Source organism: Cydia fagiglandana, chromosome 4, assembly GCF_963556715.1.
Source record: "Cydia fagiglandana chromosome 4, ilCydFagi1.1, whole genome shotgun sequence".
In the NCBI taxonomy this organism is placed as follows: Eukaryota; Metazoa; Arthropoda; class Insecta; order Lepidoptera; family Tortricidae; genus Cydia; species Cydia fagiglandana.
Window position 1 is genome coordinate 18,139,397 of NC_085935.1, and position 24,942 is coordinate 18,164,338.

The window sequence follows — 24,942 nt, forward strand, 5'->3', positions numbered from 1 at the left end:
AGCAGAAGAATATAAATGATCGTATTAGAATCATAACTGTTACATATTTGCCGTAACTTATTTTTGAAATGTGTTTTTCAATTAAAAGACACATCAAGATTGTTTACCTTATTTCTAATGCTAAAAAAACGAACTATACGTATTCATTATATTCCTTTTTAATTAAATCATAATATAAATTATATTATCGGAATGCCCCAATGCCAAAGCGATAGCGATATGCTTTTAAAGTGTCAAAAATGACGGGTTAAATATAAACAGTACCGAAAATATCCCAAACTTTCCGTACATAGTTTACGCTTCATCAATATGCAAACAGAGATAACTTTTGTTAACAATAACAATTACAATGTACTAAGAGATAATCTTATATTTTTAACCTAATTTGAATATTATATTCACTATGAACCTATTAATCACTAACTCAGTAGTACTGGAATCAGTTATGTATCGCTGCCATACATGACCCAAATTTTTTTTATTAAGCTATGAGCTTCATTACATCTGATATTTGAGTAATTCTAAGCATTTCTAGCCTGGGAGGCAAAAAGAAGCGTGCGTCTAGTCGGGGAGGGTGGGGTACAATGCAAGTGTCCTGACTGACTGACTGATTCATCAACGCAGAGCCGAAACTATAAAAGATAGAAAGTTGAAACTTGCACTCTAGCTTACATTTATAAATTGTATAAGAGATAAGAAGCAATTTTGAGAAATTCAACCCCTAAGGGGGTTAAAAAGGAGATGAAAGTTTGTATGGGGTTAAAGTTTTATTTTAAGATAGGAATTTGAAACTTAGTAGAAAAGATATATTATTAAAATACAAGAAAACTAAATTCAGCGTTTTTGAAAATTCATCCCCTAACAGGGTTAAAAAGGGGTTGAAAGTTTGAATCCATTACAAATCCGAGTAGACGCACATTTCTTATTGCCTCCCAGGGTTGAAATGCTTAGAATTACTCAAGGAACATATGTGATGAAGCTCAGAGCTTAATAAAAATTTTTTGGATCAACTTTATAACTGCTTCCGCTATAGGTAGATTTTTGTACCTACTGCTTCGAGGCACTGAAAATATTTAATCAAGTATACATAACTTTTACTCAATAACAAGTCTAAGGGTGGTATTCCACCTGTCCAATGTGTATATTTGTCTAATATTTTGCTTAATGAGAAAGTGAGACGCAATGACATTGAACCAAGATATTGGACAGATGGATAACCCCCCTAAGGTCAGTCTAACTAAACCGACTTGGCAAGTGTGGTTAACGTTAAATTCATATAAAAATATGTCATCACATTGGACGCTGTCACACTTCGTCGCTGGCCAAACCGGTGCAGTTAGTTTAGACAGATTCTAGGAACTACAAAATCCAATTCTATTCAACAAAATACATTGTTGTATTTTAACGAAAAACGTATTGATCTATGAATACTTTATATTATTCATTAGTTTAATAATATTTATAAAACAACCACTTCCCGCCACTCTCGTGGTATGCTAAAGTTCATCCTAGTTCTAAATCTGGACTAGATTATATTTGTTTACAATTGAGATGTAAAATGTACTTAACAATATGTTGTTTACATTATATTATACAACCATAGGTGTACTTATATCTGTGAAAACCACATGGAAACTTAATATCTAAAACTATAGATGGACTAAACCTGACAAAGCTCTGTGTTATAATGTGAATATTTTGTTTTGGCCAACATATGTACATCTATACAAGTTGAGGAAAGTTAAAAAAACCGGGCAAGTGCGAGTCGACTCGCGCACGAAGGGTTCCGTACCATAAAGCAAAAAAAAAACGGAAAAAATGCAAAAAGAAAACGGTCACCCATCCAAGTACTGACCACGCCCGACGTTGCTTAACTTTGGTCAAAAATCACGTTTGCTGTATGGGAGCCCCACTTAAATCTTTATTTTATTCTGTTTTTAGTATTTGTTGTTATAGCGGCAACAGAAATACATCATCTGTGAAAATTTCAACTGTCTAGCTATCACGGTTCGTGAGATACAGCCTGGTGACAGACAGACGGACGGACGGACGGACGGACGGACAGCGAAGTCTTAGTAATAGGGTCCCGTTTTATCCTTTGGGTACGGAACCCTAAAAACGGAAACATTGTAGAAAATTTCACAGGATACTTTCATTCTGGAAACGGAAAATTACGATTCCCAGACAAACATGAAAACTTTTTCCAAGTGGAAATTTCGTAGTTTTGGAAACTCGACAGTACATCAGTAGTTTGGCCATAAAGGTTACAAAAATTAAGGTTCTGTATAAATAATATTAAAAGTATCTACAAATCGTGTCAAATAGGCATACTGAAAAAAAAACTACCAAAAAAATCTTAACTAAATTATTTCTATAAACTACTTAGCAACACAGCCGTGAACCGAAATGTTTTGGTTACTTTACAACACTATAAAATGTGCGAACAGCGAACCATTGCCCACGAAATAGATTATACTCGTACATAAACATACTTAAAATTAAAGTGGTGAGATAGGCCCCAGCTCTTTAGAATCAAATCAAATTTATAAGTACAACTATTAGACAACTAATGAACTAAAGTGATTCTAATTGCTGGCAATGGTAGACTACTCGTACTGTATCGATCAGATTCAATAAAAGCATGATTGAATGGAATCTAGGCTGAATAACTGACGCATACAACATGCAGTTTCAAGTGAAAAAATATATGTTTATGAAAGTTAATTATACATATTTACTCGTACGAGCCCCGATGCACATGTTTTCGTCTAGTGAGACCATTTTTTGAGGTTCTCGCGTTTGTTCAAAAATAATGTTTTAGTTTAAAAATTACTAATATTTAATGCTTATACTAATGTAATTTAATTTTATATGGTAATACTCTGCAATAATTAAATCCAAATACAAGAAATACCGTTTGTACTGAAAGAAAAAAATTACGATTTTTTATTTTTTTATTGACGGGTAGGATTACAACATATGTGAAAAGGGCTATTACTAGGGAAAGCAACAGGGCTCTGCCAATGTACTGACAATTTTGTTTCGAGCCCATGCTTGGAGCAGTGCTGTAGGAGAGGACAATATGATTTGGACAACGTTTTTGAAAAGTACGTTTTTTCAGCAATAAAAGTCTCATGCAATTTTATTATACGATCAAAATAAATTACATTAAACATTACTATTATGGTTCCCATTACTGGATCATTTTATGTTCATGTGTAAAATTTATTAAAATAAACAAAATTGTTGCGTGGAGCTAGACGAAATAATTTGCATCGGGGCTCGTAGATGTATTCGTGCGTATCTGATGTAAGTATGATTAATTATATATGGACAAGGAAAAGAAAGTGAATCTAATAAACTGGTAATTCTTAACATTTGAATACAAATAGAGGGTTGTTAGGTTAATATACAGTGTGGAAAGATAAGTCGGGCCTTTGAGGGAAACTACCTTAAATCCTTAAGCTGGCTCATTTTACTTAAAGGAGACATTCCTTTATTTTTAAAAAAAGAAACAAAACTGCATTCAAAGATTTTCTAAAACTCGCTTGCTTCGCCCGGGACTCGAACCGACTAAAAATTAAAAAAAAAATCTCGCAATTTTATTCTACTAGTCAATACAGTTAATGTTAATGATAACATTTCTCCAAGAAACATTATGTCTTACACTCGTCTGTCGTACAAAATATCCATAAAATCTAATATTTAGTACTCAAGATTTTTTTAGACAAGCCAAATTAAAGAAAAAAAGATAAAAACTTTTAATGCAGTTTTGTTTCTTTTTAAAAATAAAGGAATGTCTCCTTTAAGTAAAATGAGCCAGCTTAAGGATTTAAGGTAGTTTCCCTCCAGGGCCCGACTTATCTTTCCACACTGTATATACTAGGAAATAACACTCCCTATAAGTATTCAATTGAGCTTAAAATTATTATTAATAAATCTATGGATGTAACTGAGACATTGTTCCCAAATTATTCCTATAAGAATGTAACAACATTAACTATGTGACACACATATTAATACTATCCTGCATTGTCATGTTTGTTGCCTAGAAAAAAGGTAGGATTAGTTAAAGACTACAGCAGCAGTGGACTACAGTTGAATTACATTAAATAAACAATAGAGATTTCGTGGTGATAATTATAATTGGCAGCCTAATTACAGATATACTTACTTGTAAAGTTTGTACAGATTCCTAAATAAGGATAAGTTTTAAGAGCCATTCAAAAAACACGAACGGTTTCAACCTATAGCTTAAAACCAAACCTGACTAATATATAAAAGCCATCAACGATATTTTGAATATTTTTCTGCCCTCCGGCCGGAAAGTCGTCAACTTTCGGGCCACCGAGCTTAACGAGCTCCGTCGAACAGAAAAATAGACACACCTCGGATAGTAAATAAGAAAACCTCAGAACAATCTGAGACATTTCTTACTTTATAGTCGTACCTGCCGACCTAGCCAAGGTGACAATCGCTATCGCTTCGCCATCGAATCGCTTTGTGTCTCTCTATCACTCATCCATATTGGTGTGACAGTGACAGTTGCGTTTCGTTCGCTACGGGGCGATAGCGATTGTCACCTTGGCCAGGGCAGCTGTACAGATTGTACATATAAGCAAATATTTTGTAAGACTTTGACACATTGCACTTAAACCATTAAACGCAGACTAAATTCACCTTATCCTAAATCAAACCCGACTATACTATCCAAATCGTAGTCGAATATCTTATAGTCGTACTTGTACAATTTGTACAGCTTCCTAATGAGTGGCAAGTCTAGCTGTGAGAAGTACTTGCGTAGTTTATCGGCCGTGCCGGAGGTGCGGGCGAGGCGAGGGAACTCCACTTCGGCCGCGTTGATGGTGTGGAGGGCGAGGAGCGAGTCGTCTAACGTCTCGTTATTTCGCCTAATAAGAGCGTAACTTCGATTGTATGGGAGCGGCTTTTTGGTGGAGGGTTCGTGAGACTCTTCAAGTTGGGGCGCTTACTGTACATAAGCAAATATTTTGACACATTGCACTTAGACTACGAGTAAATTCTCGGAGTAATTAACAATGGAGCCGCCATTAACAGGCGTTCCCCTCTGTCGAAAATAGGCGGCCAATGGTCAACCACATGTCAACCATATGTATGACGTTTGTCTGACATGACGTACCTATACATTTGATGTGCCCCTCCCCCGCAAAAAACGGCAGACTATTTTGTACCGAAAATTTTAGACATGGCGTCTCCGTTGTTAATTACTCCGAGAGTAAATTCAATCTACCCTAAATCAAACCCGACTATACTGTCCAAATCGTAGTCGAATATCTTATAGTCGTACTTGTACAATTTGTACAGCTTCCTAATGAGTGGCAAGTCCAGCTGTGAGAAGTACTTGCGTAGTTTATCGGCCGTGCCGGAGGTGCGGGCGAGGCGAGGGAACTCCACTTCGGCCGCGTTGATAGTGTGAAGGGCTAGGAGCGAGTCGTCTAACAACGTCTCGTATTTACCTGGAAATAACAACAAATACAGATGTAATGCCACAGAATAAATAATAGTACGTACTAAGTACAGAAAAGAATAACTCTAACAAAACGCGTCTGTTACGATTAGGACAGATATGACCGCTAGTGACAGTGACAAAATTGGTGTGGGGCGGATGTACTTTTTTAGCTACCTGTGCAAAGGGACGAAATCACGGAGTGAGCCACGCCTGGTAATGCATAATTATATATGTATATCCATAATACCAATACGTCGGAAAGGGACAAACGGTTATTATCGGCTTGTCAACTTTAGTAAACGTTTATGAATAAGGGGGGAAGTCTATAGACGTTGCTCGACCGAACGGGTTAAAGTAGATGCTGTAAAGGCTTAGGTCCTTGAAGGTGTACAAAAAATAATTTCCTAGAACTGCCTGTGGCTAGAGAAACTAAAGTCCAAAAAACAAAAAAAAACTGGGCAAGTGCGAGTCGGACTCGCGCACGAAGGGTTCCGTACCATAATGCAAAAAAAAAAAAACAAAAAAAAGCAAAAAAAAAACGGTCACCCATCCAAGTACTGACCCCTCCCGACGTTGCTTAACTTTGGTCAAAAATCACGTTTGTTGTATGGGAGCCCCATTTAAATCTTTATTTTATTCTGTTTTAAGTATTTGTTGTTATAGCGGCAACAGAAATACATCATCTGTGAAAATTTCAACTGTCTAGCTATCACGGTTCGTGAGATACAGCCTGGTGACAGACGGACGGACGGACGGACGGACGGACGGACGGATGGACGGACGGACGGACGGACGGACAGCGAAGTCTTAGTAATAGGGTCCCGTTTTACCCTTTGGGTACGGAACCCTAAAAACCTGGCAAGTGCGAGTCGGATTCGCGCACGAAGGGTTCCGTACCACAATGCAAAAACGGCAAAAAAAACGGTCACCCATTCAAGTACTGACCCCGCCCGACGTTGCTTAACTTCGGTCAAAAATCTCGTTTGTTGTATGGGAGCCCCACTTAAATCTTTATTTTATTCTGTTTTTAGTATTTGTTGTTATAGCGGCAACAGAAATACAACATCTGTGAAAATTTCAACTGTTCGAGCTATCACTGTTCGTGAGATACAGCCTGGTGACAGACGGACGGACGGACAGCGGAGTCAGTAATAGGTTACGTTTTTACTCTTTGTGCACGGAACCCTAAAAAATGTCTCCATAGCATCGGGATTGGTCGTTATCGTTAACGAATGAACCGAGAGGTGATGTGATGATGTCACTGACAAAACAGGAATTCGTCGTCCGGATACTTTTCGTACATACACGTGGTTCGAATAAAAATCTCGTCACAGGAAATTAGCATTAGCTAGCATTAGGTACCTACCTATTTTTCTGTAAAATTCTTTGCCCTAGGGGCCAATTTCGAACTTACGTTTTGATATCAAAATGACATACAGTATTGGCACGAGCGAGATGGATGGGCAGATGATAATAAAATAACCTTGTTTTGACATCAAAATGTACGTTTGAATTTACCTTCTTGTAGCTATAACCTCACTTATGTACTTACCTAAATATAAAAATATAATGACTGATAAGTTCAAGCTACTGGTTTTAAAATATGAATGAACCTTATTGATTAAGAGCCCTTCAACGTGCACACTAGCGCCACTACTAAATTATCGTGATTATTTAAATTTCACGAAAGATATTTAAAAAAGGAAGCCGCTACGGACTGTATTGTGTATTTAAGTACCTTTTGAATACATCGTCAAACTAGTTTTTATGTTGCTGGATTTGTCAATCTATGCGTCCAAAGTAAAAACGGCCGTTATTGTTTTGAGTTCCTAGATCGACGAATCCAGCAACATAAAAACTAGTTTTATGTATTCAAAAGAAACTTAAATACACAATACAGTCCGTAGCGGCCCCATTTTTAAATACCTGTCGTTAAATTTAAATAATCACGATTATTTAGCAGTACCGCTGGTGTGCACGTTGAAGGGCTCTTAATATCGCTTTCGGCATTCTGTACACACTTAGTGAGTGTTTATGTTACGTGTGGTGCGTATGTTCAGCAAATAACCTGTCTATCTGTAAAATCGACGTCAAATATATGTTTAATTTTCGCTTTATTACAAAGGAGTAAGGTGCAAAATTGTAAACATATATTTGACGTCGACTGTACCTGTCTACATTACATATAATTATTCATTGCACATACTTTATTGTACTTATATAGTCTACTATTAATATTACACAAGTAGGTCAAATAACCTTGCAATCTACTGGAATATATTACAGACCTATTCCGAAATCTCTTAGGCTCCAAGAATTCTCAGTATTCTCACGCATTTACCGGTGTTTAAAGATTTTTTTATACATATGAGTCGCTTAACTTCAAACTCGGGTAATCCATCTGTCAGATTATGCGATTTTGGTACTAAGAAAAGGACTCAGCAAATATCTACCCTATTAGGGTAGATATTTGCTGAGAGGGTCGAATGGATTTACCCGATTTTGAAGTTAAGCGACACATTATAATCTAGACAGCCTATGAGCTCTTTATAGGTATTATTTTTATATACTGATGACTCTTTGAAATAATTCTAGAAATATGCTTGGTCATTTTTAAGATTATTAAAATATCCTATAACCTAGAATCCAGAACGCGTGAATAGATACGTAATTACAAACTGGACTGAACAAAATTACTAGTAAAGGTGAACAAAAACATTGATAATAAGTTATCAGAAAGATGATTTTGGTAATAGTAAGCACTTAAGTAAATAACTTATCGGAATCATAAACATTTATTCACATACGTCATCATCATCATCTTCGTCGCGTTATCCCGGCATTTTGCCACGGCTCATGAGAGCCTGGGGTCCGCTTGGTAACTAATCCCGAGAATAGGCGTAGACACTAGTTTTTACGAAAACGACTGCTATCTCACTTTCCAACTCAGAGGGTAAGCTAGGTCTTATTGGGATTAGTCCGGTTCCCTCACGATGTTTTCCTTCACCGAAAAGCGACAAGTAAATATCAAATGATAGGTACACACACATAAGTTTTTTCACATATATAAGTAAGTTAAATAGGTAGGTAACTAAATATTAATGGCTTGATTAGTATCAACCGATCTCGTCGCAAGGATTAAGAATTAAGTCTTTATGCTCTTAATGGTGTCATGGGGTCAGGATCATCAGTTGCAATTTGCATAAAGCAGATCTCTTTCATGCAACTTACCTATACATTGGCAAAATGTAAATGATTCTGTTGACTATATGATACACATACATAAAAAGAAAGAATACGTACTTATACTTACATTAAGTAAGTAGGTAGGTAGGTAAAGTACCTAAAAGGGATTGGATTTCATTTAAATGCGTTTTTTTACCGACTGTACATTTACATGTACATTTTATTTAACCTCCTGAGACCCAGAAGCAATTGTTATGTTTTTGAAATTGGAACCCTTAATTACACAATAAAAGTTCAAAATAGATTTTGGAATATGTACAAAAAATTGTACGCAGGGACTTAGGAGGTTAAATTGATGAATACCTATAGATTTAATTCGCCTTGGATAACATACCTATAGATATTTGTTAAAGCAAAATATTGAATAGTTTATTAAACGCGTTTACAATTCTTCTCCCTCTTAATACCAAATTACATTTACGCCCTAAGAATTCTAAAACCGTCTATCTTAACATTTTTTTACACAATAATAGTACATTTGGAAAGTGTGTTATTATTTACGAGTCCCGATATGTCTTTTGTAACATTTAATGAATATATTTTTTGACGAGGAACAACGTGCTTATTAAGACAACAGTCACAGCTCAAAGCGTATGGTAAAGTCGTAAAGGCTAGTTATTTTTAGGGTTCCGTACCCAAAGGATAAAACGGGACCCTATTACTAAGACTCTGCTGTCCGTCCGTCCGTCCGTCTGTCACCAGGCTGTATCTCACGAACCGTGATAGCTAGAACGCTATAACAGCAGATACTAAAAACAGAATAAAATAAAGATTTAAGTGGGGCTCCCATACAACAAAGCAACGTCGGGCGGGGTCAGTATTTGGATGGTTGACCGTTTTTTTTTTTGCCTTTTTTAGGGTTTTTCCATTATGGTACGGAACCCTTCGTGCGCGAGTCCGACTCGCACTTGCCCGGTTTTTTAAGCAATGGCATCAGGCGATATTACGTCAGTGCCGTTGACGCGCGCCGCAAGCAGTAAATCAAGTTCTGTTCGACATGGACGGATTGGTTTATTTGATGTGAGGATTTCAGTTTGGTAAACATAAAATGGGCGCTTTTATGTCTTCTTGTAATTATATACATGCAAATTACTTGTTTTAATTATGTCTACATTATCAGGTTTCAAGAGTACGCGCTATAATAATATCACGGTTTTAGTCACTAAGGCCCACTTGCACCATCCCACTAACCCGGGGTTAAGCGGTTAAAAAGTTAACTTAGTGTCAAATTGTAGGTACTTGTATCCATGGCAACTCCAGGTTTAACCGGTTAACCCCGGGTTAGTGGAATGGTGCAAGTGGGCCTTAGCCTGACAATTTCACGGTTTTAGCACAAAACAGATAGGTACAGAAGTCAATTACATGTATGTACTTCACTTTTCATACCTACGCTCGGCGGTCGCTCTAGGGTCGATAACTATAGCTTATATGCACAAAAAACTATCGTGGTAGTAGCACTCGTATCAGCTCGTATCTAGTTGTTTGATTTATTGTTGAGGATGGAACGGGAAGAATAGAAATATAATTTAATAATAACTAAAATATTTTTATTTTAATGTCTTTGTTAAACTGGTAGTTTGAAAACGATAATTCACCGTTTAATGTTGAATTTAAACAAACATTTAAGTACTGAACAGTTATAATAACTTTTTTTGTTTCTCCATTATTGCACAAAAAAGTTCACAGACGACACAAACGCGTGTTTCAAGCGGATGGCACTCGCGCTCGCAGTGGTCCCAACCGGTCCGAGATATCGTGTCCATGAGCAGTGTCTATGTGTGCGTTGCTCGAGCGCGCTTTGTATGTAGATTGATTTCTGTACCTATCTGTTTTGTGGTTTTAGTCACTTAGCCTGACATAATCCGGAGAGCCTGGATACTTTTCAGGTACTGAGAGTGCTGAGACCCGTTCGCGTGTCCGTGTGTGCTGTGTGTAGGCATTGCCCTAAAATTAAGTAGGTATTACAGCATTTCTCATTTAATTTTGTAGGTTCGTATATTTATTTTGGAAAATCGTCCCATATGTTTATATGAGTATTTGTTACTTACTATATTTATGATTGGCTGTCTCTCAAAATGACCAAACAAACGTCTCTATTGGACTCAACTCAATTGAAACTAATTACCAAATCGACTGCGATAATTGGGTCACACATCTACTTGTATCATTGACAAACGGTAAAATAAATCGGGTAAAAATACATTTAACCCTACATACGTCTTCAAAACTTTGTACACATTATACGCCCTATTACGATGGAATAAGGTGCAAACGTGTAAACATATATTTCACGTTGGTCGTAAAATGTAAACAAGTCATTCGGAGATTTACATCGAAAGGTCACTATATTCAAATCGCTCACCGATCCATAGTTGCCTAGCAACTACCTACTGTAAGTGTGGCTTCCGAATAAGCATTATTATTACGTATCTCGTGGTCACAATACGTTGGTTTTGCTGAGTCGTGGGCTTACATGTGAATATAGGGTCAGGTAAGCAATACGTCGTGTGTGACGCAAGTAGAGGAGCGATTACGAAAAACGCGTGAAAAAATGGTGTCAATGGTTATAAAGAGATAAAGGATAATAAATCGTCTTCGAAGAATTTCGATTACAAAATGTTATAAAACAGATATTTGGGCAGATTTGTGCGGACCATCAAAAACCTAGGGAATACCGTCTTTAGTCAGAAAAAATCTGCACGTTCATCGCCTTCAGCGCCTTCTTTTCAGCTAGGGTTGTGCTTTTGTATTTTTGTTTTGCTTTCTGTCAAACTGCCCTCATCCACATGGCCTATTCTCAAACGATTCTCGTGAAATTTCGTGAGCAAGTATAGTATTCAATGTTTTTTTGTTATTCAGTTTCTAGTTTTTTTTTCTTCTAAACATACACATTCACGTGGTCAAAGTCATTAGTTCTCCAGTTACAAATATATATTTTTAGCTTAGTAATAGCGTCTGGATCGGACTTCGTATTAAAACACGTGACATCATTGCGAGTCCAATGGACAATGCACATTTTGTACTTTCACAAGTGTCAGTTATGAATGTTATGATTGTCTCGGCAACGGGACCCCGGGTGTCAAATTACAAATATTTACTTCGCAAGCGGGCTTGAAGTCTCATTTACATGTTTATTGGTAAGAAAATAGATAATTCACTTATTTGTGACTTGTGACATTAAAGTATTTAACAGCTAAATCATCAATACTTGACAGTTTGGATAATAAGCAGGCAATAAAGCCAATAAACCTTAGAACACTGAGCGTTGTGTACTTATAGTGAATTCAGTAGTCATGGTCATTACTTTTGAAATGATGTATTATTTACGTTTACAACTTACGTTACTCCGCACGCTTCTGGTACCTAATACCTAAGCTTGTAGCTCAGTTGGTCAAGAGCGATTAGACCGGTGTGCAAATAGGTCGCCAGTTCGAATCTTGCCCGAAGTGGTTTTTTTTTTTCCAATTCCGGCCATCCCATTCTATTTCCATTTTTTTTTTAATTTATAGTATCGTATCTGCTTGACAAAAAATTATAAGAAACTTACCAACTAAAGAATATTTGATGAGACACGGATGGCACAGGCTAGTGATGGGTTGCCAATGCTCATTGTTGACCACATCCGCAAACTCGTCTGACCGGTTGGTCAGGAACAGAGCGAACTCCTTAAACGTGACGCCACTGTCAGGCTCTAATAGTGACGCATTCACGTCTCGTCTGCCACTCTCTGACCGTCTAAGCTGACTTTATCGCTACGCTTACATGCAAATGTTATAACTCACCAACTAAAGTATATTTGATGAGGCACGGATGGCACAGGCTAGTGATGGGTTGCCAGTGCTCGTTGTTGACCACATCCGCAAGCTCCTCTGACCGGTTGGTCAGGAACAGAGCGAACTCCTTAAACGTGACGCCACTGTCAGGCTCTAATAGTGACGCATTCACGTCTGCCACTCTCTGACCGTCTAAGCTGACTTTACCGCTACGCTTACATGCAAATGTTAGAACTCACCAACTAAAGTATATTTGATGAGACACGGATGGCACAGGCTAGTGATGGGTTGCCAGTGCTCGTTGTTGACCACATCCGCAAGCTCCTCTGACCGGTTGGTCAGGAACAGAGCGAACTCCTTAAACGTGACGCCACTGTCAGGCTCTAATAGTGACGCATTCACGTCTGCCACTCTCTGACCGTCTAAGCTGACTTTACCGCTACGCTTACATGCAAATGTTAAAACTCACCAACTAAAGTATATTTGATGAGACACGGATGGCACAGGCTAGTGATGGGTTGCCAGTGCTCATTGTTAACCACATCCGCAAGCTCCTCTGACCGGTTGGTCAGGAACAGAGCGAACTCCTTAAACGTGACGTCATTCCCAAGCTCTAGGGACTCGTTGCTTGGATTCTGGCGGTAGGTCCTGATGATGCGACGGCCAACGCGATCCTGGAAGAGAGAGATTGTTGAAAATGATGCTCAAAATTAATTTAGTAGGTAAAACGTGATCGAGTTCACCGAGTACTTCTAGGATACAATAAATGGTAAAATACCCATTAAAAGGAAAAACAGTAATTTTGCCTACAGCGATACTACGTCACTAACGCAAATAGATACGTTGATAGACAATACTACGTACCTGGCGTATTTCCGTTTGGAACGTAAACAACATAAGTAATAAACTAGACGTCATGATACTAATCTCACAATTTAAACTATTATTCCTATACTTATTGTTAGCATAAAGTTGTACCTAAGGTATAGGTTAAGTCGCCAACATAAACTTTAACGCTTTAGTAATAACTAAAGGTTTTGTTCAGATATACGAGTATGTTAATACCTTGCCCTCTCTAATATAATATCTGATGGCACAGATTAAATAACAGTATTTATAGTACTAGGTACCAATGAGTTTTTCGGACTTATGTACGAAATATCATTTGATATTTGCCAGTCGCTTTTCGGTGAAGGAAAACATCGTGAGGAAACCGGGCTAATCCCAATAAGGCCTAGTTTCCCCTCTGGGTTGGAAGGTCAGATGGCAGTCGCTTTCGTAAAAACTAGTGCTACGTCAAATCATGGGATTAGTTGTCAAGCGGACCCCAGGCTCCCATGAGCCGTGGCAAAATGCCGGGATAACGCCAGGAAGAAGAAGATTAATAGTACTAGGTACTACAGAAGGTTCACTAACAAACGGCGTCTATTACGAAAGATATGACCGCAAGGTGAATGTCAATCTAATTACGGCTTAATTGGAGTAAAATAGATGCCCGCAATTTGCGATCTTCGGTGTTTGTGGTATGCCCTCTGTTTTATTTTGATTCGATGCCGGAGCAGAGAGAGAGCAATGTTACTATGCAACGGCCTCTAACTAGGTTTAGAATGCATTATACCTTTAATAATTTTACTTACAGAGGTAGATAGCAGATAGCCAGTGAAAGTTTTAATAAGCTACGCAATTGTGATCGTAAAAGTGTGAAGATTGCTATAATTATGTCTACAATTGTACATATTGCTGTTATCTCAGATTTTCTTATCTTATACCTTTAAATGAGCAATTTTTGTATATAACGATTTCGATGAAATTTGCTATATGGAATGTGGAGGTTTTCGGGGGCGATAAATCGATCTAGCTAGGTCTTAGCTCTGGGAAAACGCGCTTTTTGAGTTCTTATATGTTTTCTGACCAAAGCTCGGTCTCCCACATGTTTATACACAAAACTGAACTTTATCAACCAAAGGGGCTGTCCATAAATTACGTCATCGATTTTTGACGATTTTTGACCCCCCCCCCCCCCTATAATCATCCAAAAATCATGCTTCAAATGACCCCATTTCCTCCTACTTCATGCTACCGTCATCCGATGTTCAGTTCAGACCCCCCCCTAATTTGAAATGACGTAATTTATGAATAGCCCCAAAGACGAAAATAAAATTCGGCAACAAAATAAAATGGGCCATTTATATTTATGAAACGTACCAAAATTGTTATCTCCAATAGTGTCAATAATAAATTCTTACTCGTTAATCCTGTCAGACACTTGTGTTTGGACAACAAATGGTTATCAATCATCGTTACTGGCGACAAGGCCGGCTCATTTGGAGACAATAGGCGCTTATCAATTTAAATTAAGTAATCATACAAGTTACGTAGCTGTATATAAGTTTGAGGCATAGTTAAATTAGTTTTAAGACTTTTAAGTGATCTATTTTCAAATCGGTTATCATTCTTTACTTGCAGGCCAATTCGGACTTGCACCTGACATCAAACCGATATTTGAATCATATATCATATCAGTTATAGTTGATAGTATAGTTTAGGATTATGAGAGCTCATAATAGGTATATAGCTGTCACTCGCTCGTTCATTTCGCTGATTTATCCGTACATAATGCGAGCGAGACGCCCGCGCGAATGACAGCTAACCAATATCATTCAAATATCGGTTTGAAGACAGGTACACGTTCGAATTGGCCTTTTGGGAAGTTTTGGACTTTTATAAAATAGGTATCTCCAAATTATTTTAAATGTAATGTGTTTGTATAGGAGTAAGTAATCTCTTTCTTCTTGTTCTTTATTACAATTAAAATAAAGCGTATACATTGCAAGAATCATACAAACTACTGGAGGAATTCGGTACCTATGAAAGTAGACTTAAATCATGTGTTGCACTAAATAAAAAAAAAATTATAAAAACAATCAATGAAAAAATAAACCTGTAATTAACTTTTGGCATAAATACCCTGACTATAACTAAAGTTAAGAAAGAAATAAATAAAACTAATAACAAAATAAAACTCACCTGAAAATATTTAGCACTAGGCGTGTCTCCTTCCAACTTATTCCTGTAAGCTGACAGCAACCGCTCAAAGGGGTTCCGGACTATAATCATCTTGTGATAATTTTCTAGCATGTAATCTCTGTCCCGTTTTGATACGGAGCTGAGGTTTCTGAACATGCCCGGAGAGTGGGCCAGACTGCCCGGTATAGAGAGGACATTAGTATTGTTCCATTTGCCGGCCAGTATCATTAGCACTCTCTTCCAATTTGTACAGGCCACCTGTAAAAAAAAGTTTTGGAAGTTTTTTTTTAAATATTTTTTGGCACAGAAAGTGTGAAAACATAGTCCTACAAAAGTTAATAGTAAATTTAAAAGGAAATATAGCTGGTCAAGCAAATCTTGTCAGTAAAAAAAGGCGCGGAATTCAAATTTTCTATGGGACGATATCCCTTCGGGCCTACATATTTCAAATTTGCCGCCTTTTTCTACTGACAAGATCTGCTTGACCAAGTATAAATGGTTTTTTTTATTAAGCTTTATTGGAACTGGCTGTTTTCAAGATTTTCAAGCAATTTTGAACCTTAACATTTGTATACACAGAGTCCAAATGCCAGTCCTAAATATGTTTTCAGTATTGTTGTTCAGAGGTCAAGTTTAATACAAGGTTGAAAATGATAACTGAAATATTTTTATTTACTATTAATAGATAAGAATATTAATTAGGTACATTAATTTAATGTAGCAGTTTATGAGTCATCTATTTATGACTTTAGATTCCATGGAAATGTCCCCAAGGGCAACGGTACCTACGTCAGTTATGTCCAAAACCCCTTAGAACTTTTAAGATGAATCAGAATAAGTAAATACTAGACAAGTTTGCCTTGAACTCACCTTTGGGACGTAGCAATAGAGAAGTTTTCGATGTTCGTCGACTAAAATGTGTTCCAAACGGCTCGGTGGCAAGTCATCTAAGCTCCATCGAGGAGGGAAACGCGAACATGTATCTTGTATTAACTCCTGCCGTGCCAAGTTCAAGGATTGGGTCAACTCTAACGAATGATTTTTCGTCTCAATCTCATTCGAAATCTCATTATCATCCCCGCACACACACAAGAAAAAGTTTATCAACAACAAACTATTCACGGCACGCATTTTTCACAACAAATTAAAATGAACATCACACTTTTCTTTCTAAATTACAACTTTCGTCGTTTTAAAATGTGGGACACGCACTCTAGTGATAGAAACCGATAGAATGGCACTAGTTTTAGGTTTGCGACGAATAGTCAGACACTGTTTTTGTTATAAAACCAGCTCGATTCAGAAGTTTCATTTTAGTTTATTTTTACGAAATGTTTCTATGTTACTGACGGCCACACATCCACAACTTGCAGCTTTGACAGTTTTACTGAATGAAGAAGCGTGCCGCCAGTGTTGCCAACTCGGATTTAGAAAAAATGCTAGACTGATGTGAAGAATATGCCCAAATTATACTAAAGTTTTTTGAAATATGCTAAAATGTCACTTGAAATAAAATTAGACACAAAAAATACATACATTTTTCAAATTTGCTACCTTTTTCTACTGACAAGATCTATTTGACCAGCTTTATAGCCCCTCGACGTCCATCCGTCCACAAAAGTCAAAATTCATATGAAAATATGAACCACATTAAGGCAATGGCGCATATTGTTGCTGCCAACTTGGTTCAAACTTGGCTTAAACTAAATTATGCTAAAAAATATGCGAGATGCTAAATGTGAAATTTTGGTGCCAAAACGAGTGAAAATATGCCAGATCTGGCATCATTTATGCCAAGTTCGCAACACTGCGTGCCGCGCAGCGCCGTGAGGTGGGAGGAAACAACCGGCTTCACAGAGCAGGATATAAAATTAGTAGTACGCCTTACCAAACAGAGATAGAATGATGCGAATATGGTAATCAAGGGTGGTTTCAAACTTCGAACTGTTTGAAGCGTTTTTCAATAAAGGGTCAACTAAAAATAGATTCCCATAAAAAACATAGTTTTTGCATTCATTGTTTATTTAATAATAATATCTAACGAATTGCATATTATTTTATTACTTTGCCGATATTTCATTGGATGTCAATCGCTCCGGGATTGTGTTCTGTAACAAAATTAATATGTATTATTTATTAATTAACTAATTTATCTTTGCATTTTAACCCTTTGAAGTCAAGGTGGGCATAAGTGACGAGTTACCTATAGTGCTCACAGATGTCACTGAGCTAGATACGACTAGTTGTATGTAAAACTTGCCGTCGCCTAGATTAAAAGATAAATAAAGTTTTCTTTACCCTTAGATGTTGTATATAGCACACTTGATGATACTGTCTTATAAGCGAAAAGGCTTCTTCGGCTACGCTCAGTTGGTGATGTTGCCAAGCCAGTACAGCAAGGCACGCCCATAAAGTGTCATCTTCCACCGTCCGGCACAGCTTTAAAATAAAACGGTTTTATTGGAGATTGCTATGTTATTGTTATTGCACTACTGGTTATACATTATATACATTAACTACTCGATCCAGAATACTGCCAGTATATATATATAATAGTTTAGTTTTGTCTCTACATAGAAATTAATATGTTAAGCCTTGTAATTAAACTGTGCACAAGCGTTAAGCACGTTATTTTAAAAGTTTTAAAGTAGAAATTATACCAAATTCTCAATGTTTTTATTGTTTTTGGTAAAATCAGCAAATGTTTTCAATTTAATAATGATCAGTTGATCACCCTATGTTGTCCATGCTTTCATTGCCTATCATCGCAATCGTCACGTTCTTAGAAGTGCAAGTAGGTAGGTATAGGCAAGAGTCCATTTTATCCGTGATTGAAGCTTCAGCCTGACTAAAAGTTTAATAAGCTAGTAATATAATCTAAACTGTCGTATGATTATTATGATAAAAAATACTTATTTATAGGAACTTACAACATAATAAACTGTATAGTAAACCTAACAGCAATTTACCTGTAAAGCCGCTTGCCACATATTAGCAGCGACGTGTTTGAGCAACTTTTCCGGGAAAGTTGCTAAAGAAACGTGCAGTAGCGAGCCGTTGCCGCGACAGATCCGTGCGACGCCGTCCTCTACGCTCATTACCGTCGGGTTGCGACCCAGATCACTGTAGACAAAGTGTAAAATATGATGGCTCCTCTACACGATTGGCCAACGCCGGCCACTCCAAAGGACGCATTTATGCGTTAGAGGGAGCAAGTGATATTGCTATCTCATTCTACCGCATGGCTGCGTCCCTTGGAGTGGCCGGCGTTGGCCCATCGTATAGAGGAGCCATGACATTAATAGGATATTTTCTATATCGAAATGTGTTTAACCATCATTTTCGTACAGTAAGACAGGGTTACCGGTTGTCGCGGCCTATCGATAGACTGTAACGCAAGGATTATTGATATTGATGTGAAGTTTTATAAGACCCTGGTCCTCGACATAGTGCGTCCTCAGTCCAAGAGTTCTGGTGATTTAACTCACCAGTAGTATAATATCACATACAATACAAGGGAGGTACATCCCTAGTCAGGTTACTAATTGAGTGATAGGAAATAACACTGGATCTTTTGAATAGTAATTAATAGAACTCATGAGATTGCAAACAAAAGAAAAACTTATTATGTTACGGAATTTAATTAGGAAGGAAGTAGCCAACGCATTATGCATGACAGTACACGCTCTACAAACATTAAAACCAAGTGTAAATTGTTAGTAACCCTGAAACCAGTTTCAATGAAACGCGCGCCAGTAGAAGTATTAATGTAATTAGACGTATAAAACTATTTAGCTTTTATGTAGTCCAGCATTATACTTACTTAAATGCAAAAATGTGGTGGTAGAAGCGTTATTTGCATTTTTAACTAAAACCTTCATTAGTAAACCTATCCAAATGTAACACTTACGAGATCTCCTTACTGACTGTGGTCAATGCTAGCCAATCTGGCTGAGTGGCGGCCTTGGGACAGCACCAGGCTACGGCAGTGCTGGCTCGTAGCCCAACCAGTAGTTCCGTCTCAGCACTCCACGCTATACTTAGGATCTGAGACCCTATCAAAAAAATATTTACTGATTATTTTATGACAGTTAAGCTTAAGACAGTTGAATAAATTTGCAAATCTCAATTATGTCAAATATCTCGTTAAATTTATAGGTGGGTATTGAACTTTGAGACTACCTAGTAGGAAAACCTGATGAACCAGCCAGACTAGATGGGTAGACAGCTGAATATTTATAGCTCTGACAGAATAGATCATTAGCAGTTTAACGACACATGATTGTTGTCTAGAAAAGGATAAGTACATATTTTAGCATTAAGTTGGAATCTAATTACTCGATTAAATATCTAATTTGAATCCCTTGGTGTCTTACCCAATTTAACAAACTTAGGTTTGTTATCTTTAACAGTAGCGACGTACAGGTCTCTGTTGTAGTCTAACAATGCCAACTGCCTCTCAGAAATAGGTCCCGTTTGACTGAGAGCTATGGTTGACACCGTCATTTTATGGGTCAGCTTCGTGACAGTATTGTCCGTAGAACTGCGTACGATAAGCCCAGTTGGCAGATCGAAAACGTGAATCACTGAAAAGAAAACAGCTGAAGTGACCCGAGATCTGAGAAGAGGTGGTAATGGTAAATTAACTAAACCGTTTTCTTCAAGTAAGGACTGCTACAACTACAACAACTAAAGGATTACCTAGGAGCACTCCGTACACGCTATACTTTTGCCGATTTAAAGTTATGAAGATTATGGCCCCTTATGCACTCAGATCCTCACAATTATATGCTTTGTAAACCCATAATGAGAATTAGGTTTCATACATAGAGGCCAATATATAATAATAATTAGTATCATTATTATCATCATATACTGTTTTGTACAGTTGTCATTAGATAAATTGAAGCGGCTAAAGTACTAACTACTCGAAAATATCTGTACATGTGTCCGCCGCTCCAATATATCAGATAGCGACTGTATGACATCTGGATGACGCAGTAGGTACAGTATAAGTTACGAGACATGAGATTGCGAATTGACAGAAAGTGCTGCATTCTTACATTTCCTGTCAGTCTGATCAATAGCTGCAAGAGCATCAGGACCCAACGATAGGGCAGAGCGCCCTAAAGTATCAGGACGGGCACCCCATCGCGGGCTGGCTAATAGTCGTCCCATGTAGCTGTAGATAGACACTCCCGTACGCTCAACTATGCATAAACATCTGTAATAGATGAACATAATTATATATAATATAATTAATTTGAGCGTAATTTGATTGAACATTCTCAGTACAACAAAAAAAATCTATAGCATTTAATAATTTACTTTTCCGCCAGCAAAATCATGCTAATAGTGCCTTCTTTTAAATCGAACGTCACTGGTGTATTCCACGAGGTCAGTTTGTGTATGAAGCATTGCTTGACTGTCGCAATCACAAGATGGTTGAAGCCTAGAGCAATCTGTATCACTCTGTCGGGGTAGTCGAGCTGATCACTCTGGTCGGTTGTGATGTCTTTGATGGCGATGACTTTGCGACCGGTTTGTGTGCAGGCATAAGTCTTCCACGTGTATTCTCTAAACAGGAAAAAAAAAGATTGAGTTTTAATAAGGTAATTTATACATTTCATAATCTATGATTTGAACAATTGACCGTTATTATTTAAATTTAAAGTGATATTCCTGAATATTATCATAATTATTAATATTTATGTAACGGCACTTCTCAGCAGAATATTCTTAATGAATGTAGTCATTTCAGAGTATATTGCTATATCCACTGTACTTAAAGACAAACATGGCAAAACAAACCATTTTAATATAATTTTACGTCACTAATCGTACCTGTCAATAATATGTGCAAAAAGCACTTGGCTATTAGCACAAGCAGCTGCTAATTGCGTGCCATCGGATGACCAGGCGATGCTATAAATACTACCCGTCGATGGACGATCTAGGCAATGGGACCACTGCAACCAATAACACAATTTTTGTTATAATATTATTCAATTGCTTTTTGAGATCAAATAAAAAAATTGCAAAGCTAAGAGGATTACAACCTCTTTGAGACTTTAACACCTTCACAGTCCAGTGCCACATACGACCTATATCTCCACAAGTCATAGATAAGAAACTATCTACCGAAGTCAATAGAAGTGATTGAAGTAATTTTCTTGAACCTACGAAGAAATTAAAGCATTTTGCATGGAGCCTATTAAGGTGTTTGGAACTGTTCTAATTCTGGAGTGGACTTTTCATTTACATTACAAATCGACGAGTTCAGTAGTGCAATAGGCACACATATTCAACTTACCCCATTAGCATTACATAGCCTTATCAGGTTGTAGCTACCAATCACAAAAAGGTCTCCCGCCGGGGCCCAACTGACGCTCGTTATGGGCTGATCATGTTTTACACTGACTGAAATCTGCTGGCCAAACGTGTCCCAAATCTGAAATAAAAATTTAAACATGAATTTTGGGTAGTTTTCCTGAAAACAGGCAATAGCCAAAGTTCGGCTGGCAAAAACCAAATCAGCTATAGTTTTTTGTAGTTTTAATAAAATTCTTGTCTTTCATAGAGTCCAGTAATTGTTCCTATTAAAAAAAAAACACATTGTATAAACTTAATCACCTTGAAAAATCCGTCTTCTCCACCAGATATGATGAGGTTGTTATTAGCATTCCATGTAACGCATAATACGATGCCCTCATGTGCTTTCCACTGCAACACAATACATACATGAGTAGACGAGAACAAATGAATTAATTTATTAATTTCATTAGTTAATTGTTATTGAATTGTCCCTTGAATTGAAGTATTTAAACAAGAAAGATCAAATACATTATTAACAGCTCAGTAGTCAGTAACCATTGTAAATGAACTTTTAAAATATTTTCTACAAATTGCATCAATCATAGTTTAAAACTCTTTTAAGAATGCATAAAGGATACGAAGTCCCCAGAGTGTAAATAACTTACAAATTGAGAAGATTTTACCTTTGTCACCTTCGAGCCTGAGTTCAAATATTTTATAGCGAGGAAATCTCCTTTAGTATGTAAAACAGCGCCACTATCAGGGCTCCAGACTGCGCTGTAACATGACACATCCGACTGCACCAAAGTTGACCGGAGAAGCCCGTTGCGAGACCATATTTTGACAAAACCATCTTCGCCGGCTAAAAAAAATATTCTTAGAGTTTTAGAAATAGGTTATTTTAAGTCAATCCTACTTGTATCTAAAAAAGCGAAATAACATATTTTATACAACTATAAATAAATCTTCTGTTTGGTATTTACATTGATGATTTTTCTTGTACCTTAGGATTTCCCTACTTAGAGGCTTGACTCTTAATTGCTGATTATTCGATTATAATTCAGTAAAACCTGATGGTCAATTGAATCCTACTATAAAGGGAATGCCTCATTAAGGCAATATCATTTAACAGGTGCTTACCCGTCAAAAGGCTGGCTCCGTCGGGGCTCCACTGTGCGACAAGGCAGGCGCCTTGATGGGCGGTGACACTTTTTTCTATGCGGCCGTTATGATTTACTATGTGGAATCTAGCAATCAAATCAAACCATAATTATTGACTTGATCGAAAATTTCGATGACAGATTCGACAGTAAATATATTAACGTAGCGTTGGCAGACAAAGCGAAAATAGGGACGAAAATCTTTTAATGTTATACGATTATCACTATGCACAAAATTGGTTTATTGCATATTGAACTTAAGTTTATAAATTACCTATTTTTATAAGGAGATAATTAAATAAAATGATAACGTAAACATATTTTTTTCGATTTCGATACTTTTTTAGTACCTAGGCTACTTACTTTCCGTCAGCAGAACCGACTAGTATAACATCGTGTTGATGCTTATTTGCCCCTTGGTTGATTTTTGGAAACAAATGCATGCCAGTTGGGTAGAAATCGTCTGGGAACGTCGTGACCACCATGCATTCGCTGTTCACTAAATTCCATTTCAATAGTTTGTGGTCGTCCCTAGAACCATAATTACGTTAATGCTTTAGAAACCGCTATAATAACCGAGTACAAAGCAATCATTTTCGGTCATCGCCTTTTAACAGTTTTTATTCTTAAATAAAGAAGAATCGTAATCGTGAGATTGCAGATTAACAATAGTGTCATTTGTGTTAGTAATCTGACGCGACAAATTGTTTTGAACATATTTTACACTTTCTAACGTTCCTAATGTTCATATTAGATGATGAAAATCATTACAAGACGTGTTGAGTCTATGGGGACCGTGCGCGCCACCTTGTGACCTAACATGTCATTGTCTCTTCACACTAATCAGCAGAGGGCCTACCGCGAACCACGTTCGACGTGTTACCTCTCTGTCGCATTTGTATTTACGAATTTTCGTACGTAATTTTGACAGAGAGACAACAATGTGGTTCGCGGTAGGCCCTCTGGTGCTGCCCTCTATATTTCACGCGTGAGTCTGTTCTGTCCTATACATTATCAGAGATATATATAACTCCGTATAAGATAAATAAAGTCTAAGAAAAAAACGTGCCTCGGGAATCAAGAAAAAGTCATTCTCGAATAGATGGCGCACACACTTTTGGCCTATTCTCGGCTAGATGGCGTTGACGACACCGTTTGATATTAACCAATTTTAACACATCAGTGAAAGAACATGGGTCAGTATGGAACAATAAAAATTAAAAATCATTTATCCGTAAACATATTTTGAATCATTTATACATTTTTAATTTTATTTTAAGTTTTAATCGTGTGTCAATAGATGGCAGTAAATGTACCGTGACTACAAAATTTACTTTGGCAATAGCCCTCTATACTATCTATTCTCTTTGACATTATACTACTCTTTGGTCTGATCTGTCGTCTTGTAGCCTTCAATCAAAAACGTAAACTTGACCTTCACACTTCTTACATTGGTGCGATGCTCCAGTGCTACCCTCTACAGCCCCTACAAGTACAGGCCATGCACGCTCCCTAATCACTGGGGGTCACTGACATTGAAAGGGTTAATAAGGTTTTGTTCTATGCATAGGCACATCTTTACCTTTTTTATCTTTTAAATTGTTGTAGATGGTATGTAAATAATATAAGTAGATATTATATAAGTACATAGTCATAAAAATAATTGCAATTATTTTTTTAGGTACAAGGTAATTACTTACCCGCAGGAAAATACGTCTTCTGTGTTATTCCAACTAACACTGACTACAACTCCAACATGTTTAGGTTCTTTAAACGAAGAAAGTTTTAATTTCATTTTGATAACTGATAGTTATCGCTTATCACGAAAATGAGAAATCTTTGTTATGCTTTTAAGTCTATTTAGTAACTATGGTTACGAGAATGTTCATCCGTAGATCCGTACCAATGTACATGTTTGAGGTTAGCCTCTTGC

General features: G+C 37.2%; 2 protein-coding genes across 2 annotated transcripts; both read right to left on the reverse strand.

Moving 5' to 3' along the window:
- Positions 1-5,162: 5,162 nt before the first annotated feature.
- Positions 5,163-16,930, reverse strand: LOC134664020 (carbohydrate sulfotransferase 11). The gene is made up of 4 exons (XM_063520584.1): positions 16,405-16,930; positions 15,535-15,792; positions 12,977-13,181; positions 5,163-5,495 (listed from the first exon to the last, which is right to left on the reverse strand). The coding sequence occupies exons 1-4, from the start codon at positions 16,663-16,665 to the stop codon at positions 5,266-5,268; spliced, it is 954 nt and encodes a 317-aa protein (XP_063376654.1). The 5' UTR covers positions 16,666-16,930; the 3' UTR covers positions 5,163-5,265.
- A 635-nt stretch (positions 16,931-17,565) lies between these two features.
- Positions 17,566-24,879, reverse strand: LOC134663992 (intraflagellar transport protein 80 homolog). The gene is made up of 14 exons (XM_063520553.1): positions 24,710-24,879; positions 23,373-23,540; positions 22,990-23,096; positions 22,533-22,711; positions 22,168-22,257; positions 21,848-21,985; positions 21,379-21,503; positions 20,863-21,111; positions 20,598-20,758; positions 19,911-20,120; positions 19,445-19,589; positions 18,504-18,657; positions 17,833-17,973; positions 17,566-17,642 (listed from the first exon to the last, which is right to left on the reverse strand). Exons 1-14 carry the CDS (start codon positions 24,802-24,804, stop codon positions 17,595-17,597), a joined length of 2,010 nt encoding a protein of 669 aa, XP_063376623.1. The 5' UTR covers positions 24,805-24,879; the 3' UTR covers positions 17,566-17,594.
- Between the last annotated feature and the right edge of the window lie 63 nt (positions 24,880-24,942).

What these genes read in the sequence shown, in the direction of transcription:
- LOC134663992 (XM_063520553.1), bottom strand. Translation starts at nt 24,804, where the DNA reads ATGAAATTAAAACTTTCTTCGTTTAAAGAACCTAAACATGTTGGAGTT. An exon ending in ACAGTCAGTAAGGAGATCTC is followed by an intron (nt 18,658 to 19,444) that starts GTAAGTGTTACA and finishes CTTTGTCTACAG; the next exon opens with TGATCTGGGTCGCAACCCGA. An exon ending in TGTGGCAAGCGGCTTTACAG is followed by an intron (nt 17,974 to 18,503) that starts GTAAATTGCTGT and finishes TTTATTTTAAAG; the next exon opens with CTGTGCCGGACGGTGGAAGA.
- LOC134664020 (XM_063520584.1), bottom strand. Translation starts at nt 16,665, where the DNA reads ATGCGTGCCGTGAATAGTTTGTTGTTGATAAACTTTTTCTTGTGTGTG. An exon ending in TCTATTGCTACGTCCCAAAG is followed by an intron (nt 15,793 to 16,404) that starts GTGAGTTCAAGG and finishes TTTTTTTTACAG; the next exon opens with GTGGCCTGTACAAATTGGAA. An exon ending in CATCAAATATACTTTAGTTG is followed by an intron (nt 5,496 to 12,976) that starts GTGAGTTTTAAC and finishes TGTTATTTCCAG; the next exon opens with GTAAATACGAGACGTTGTTA.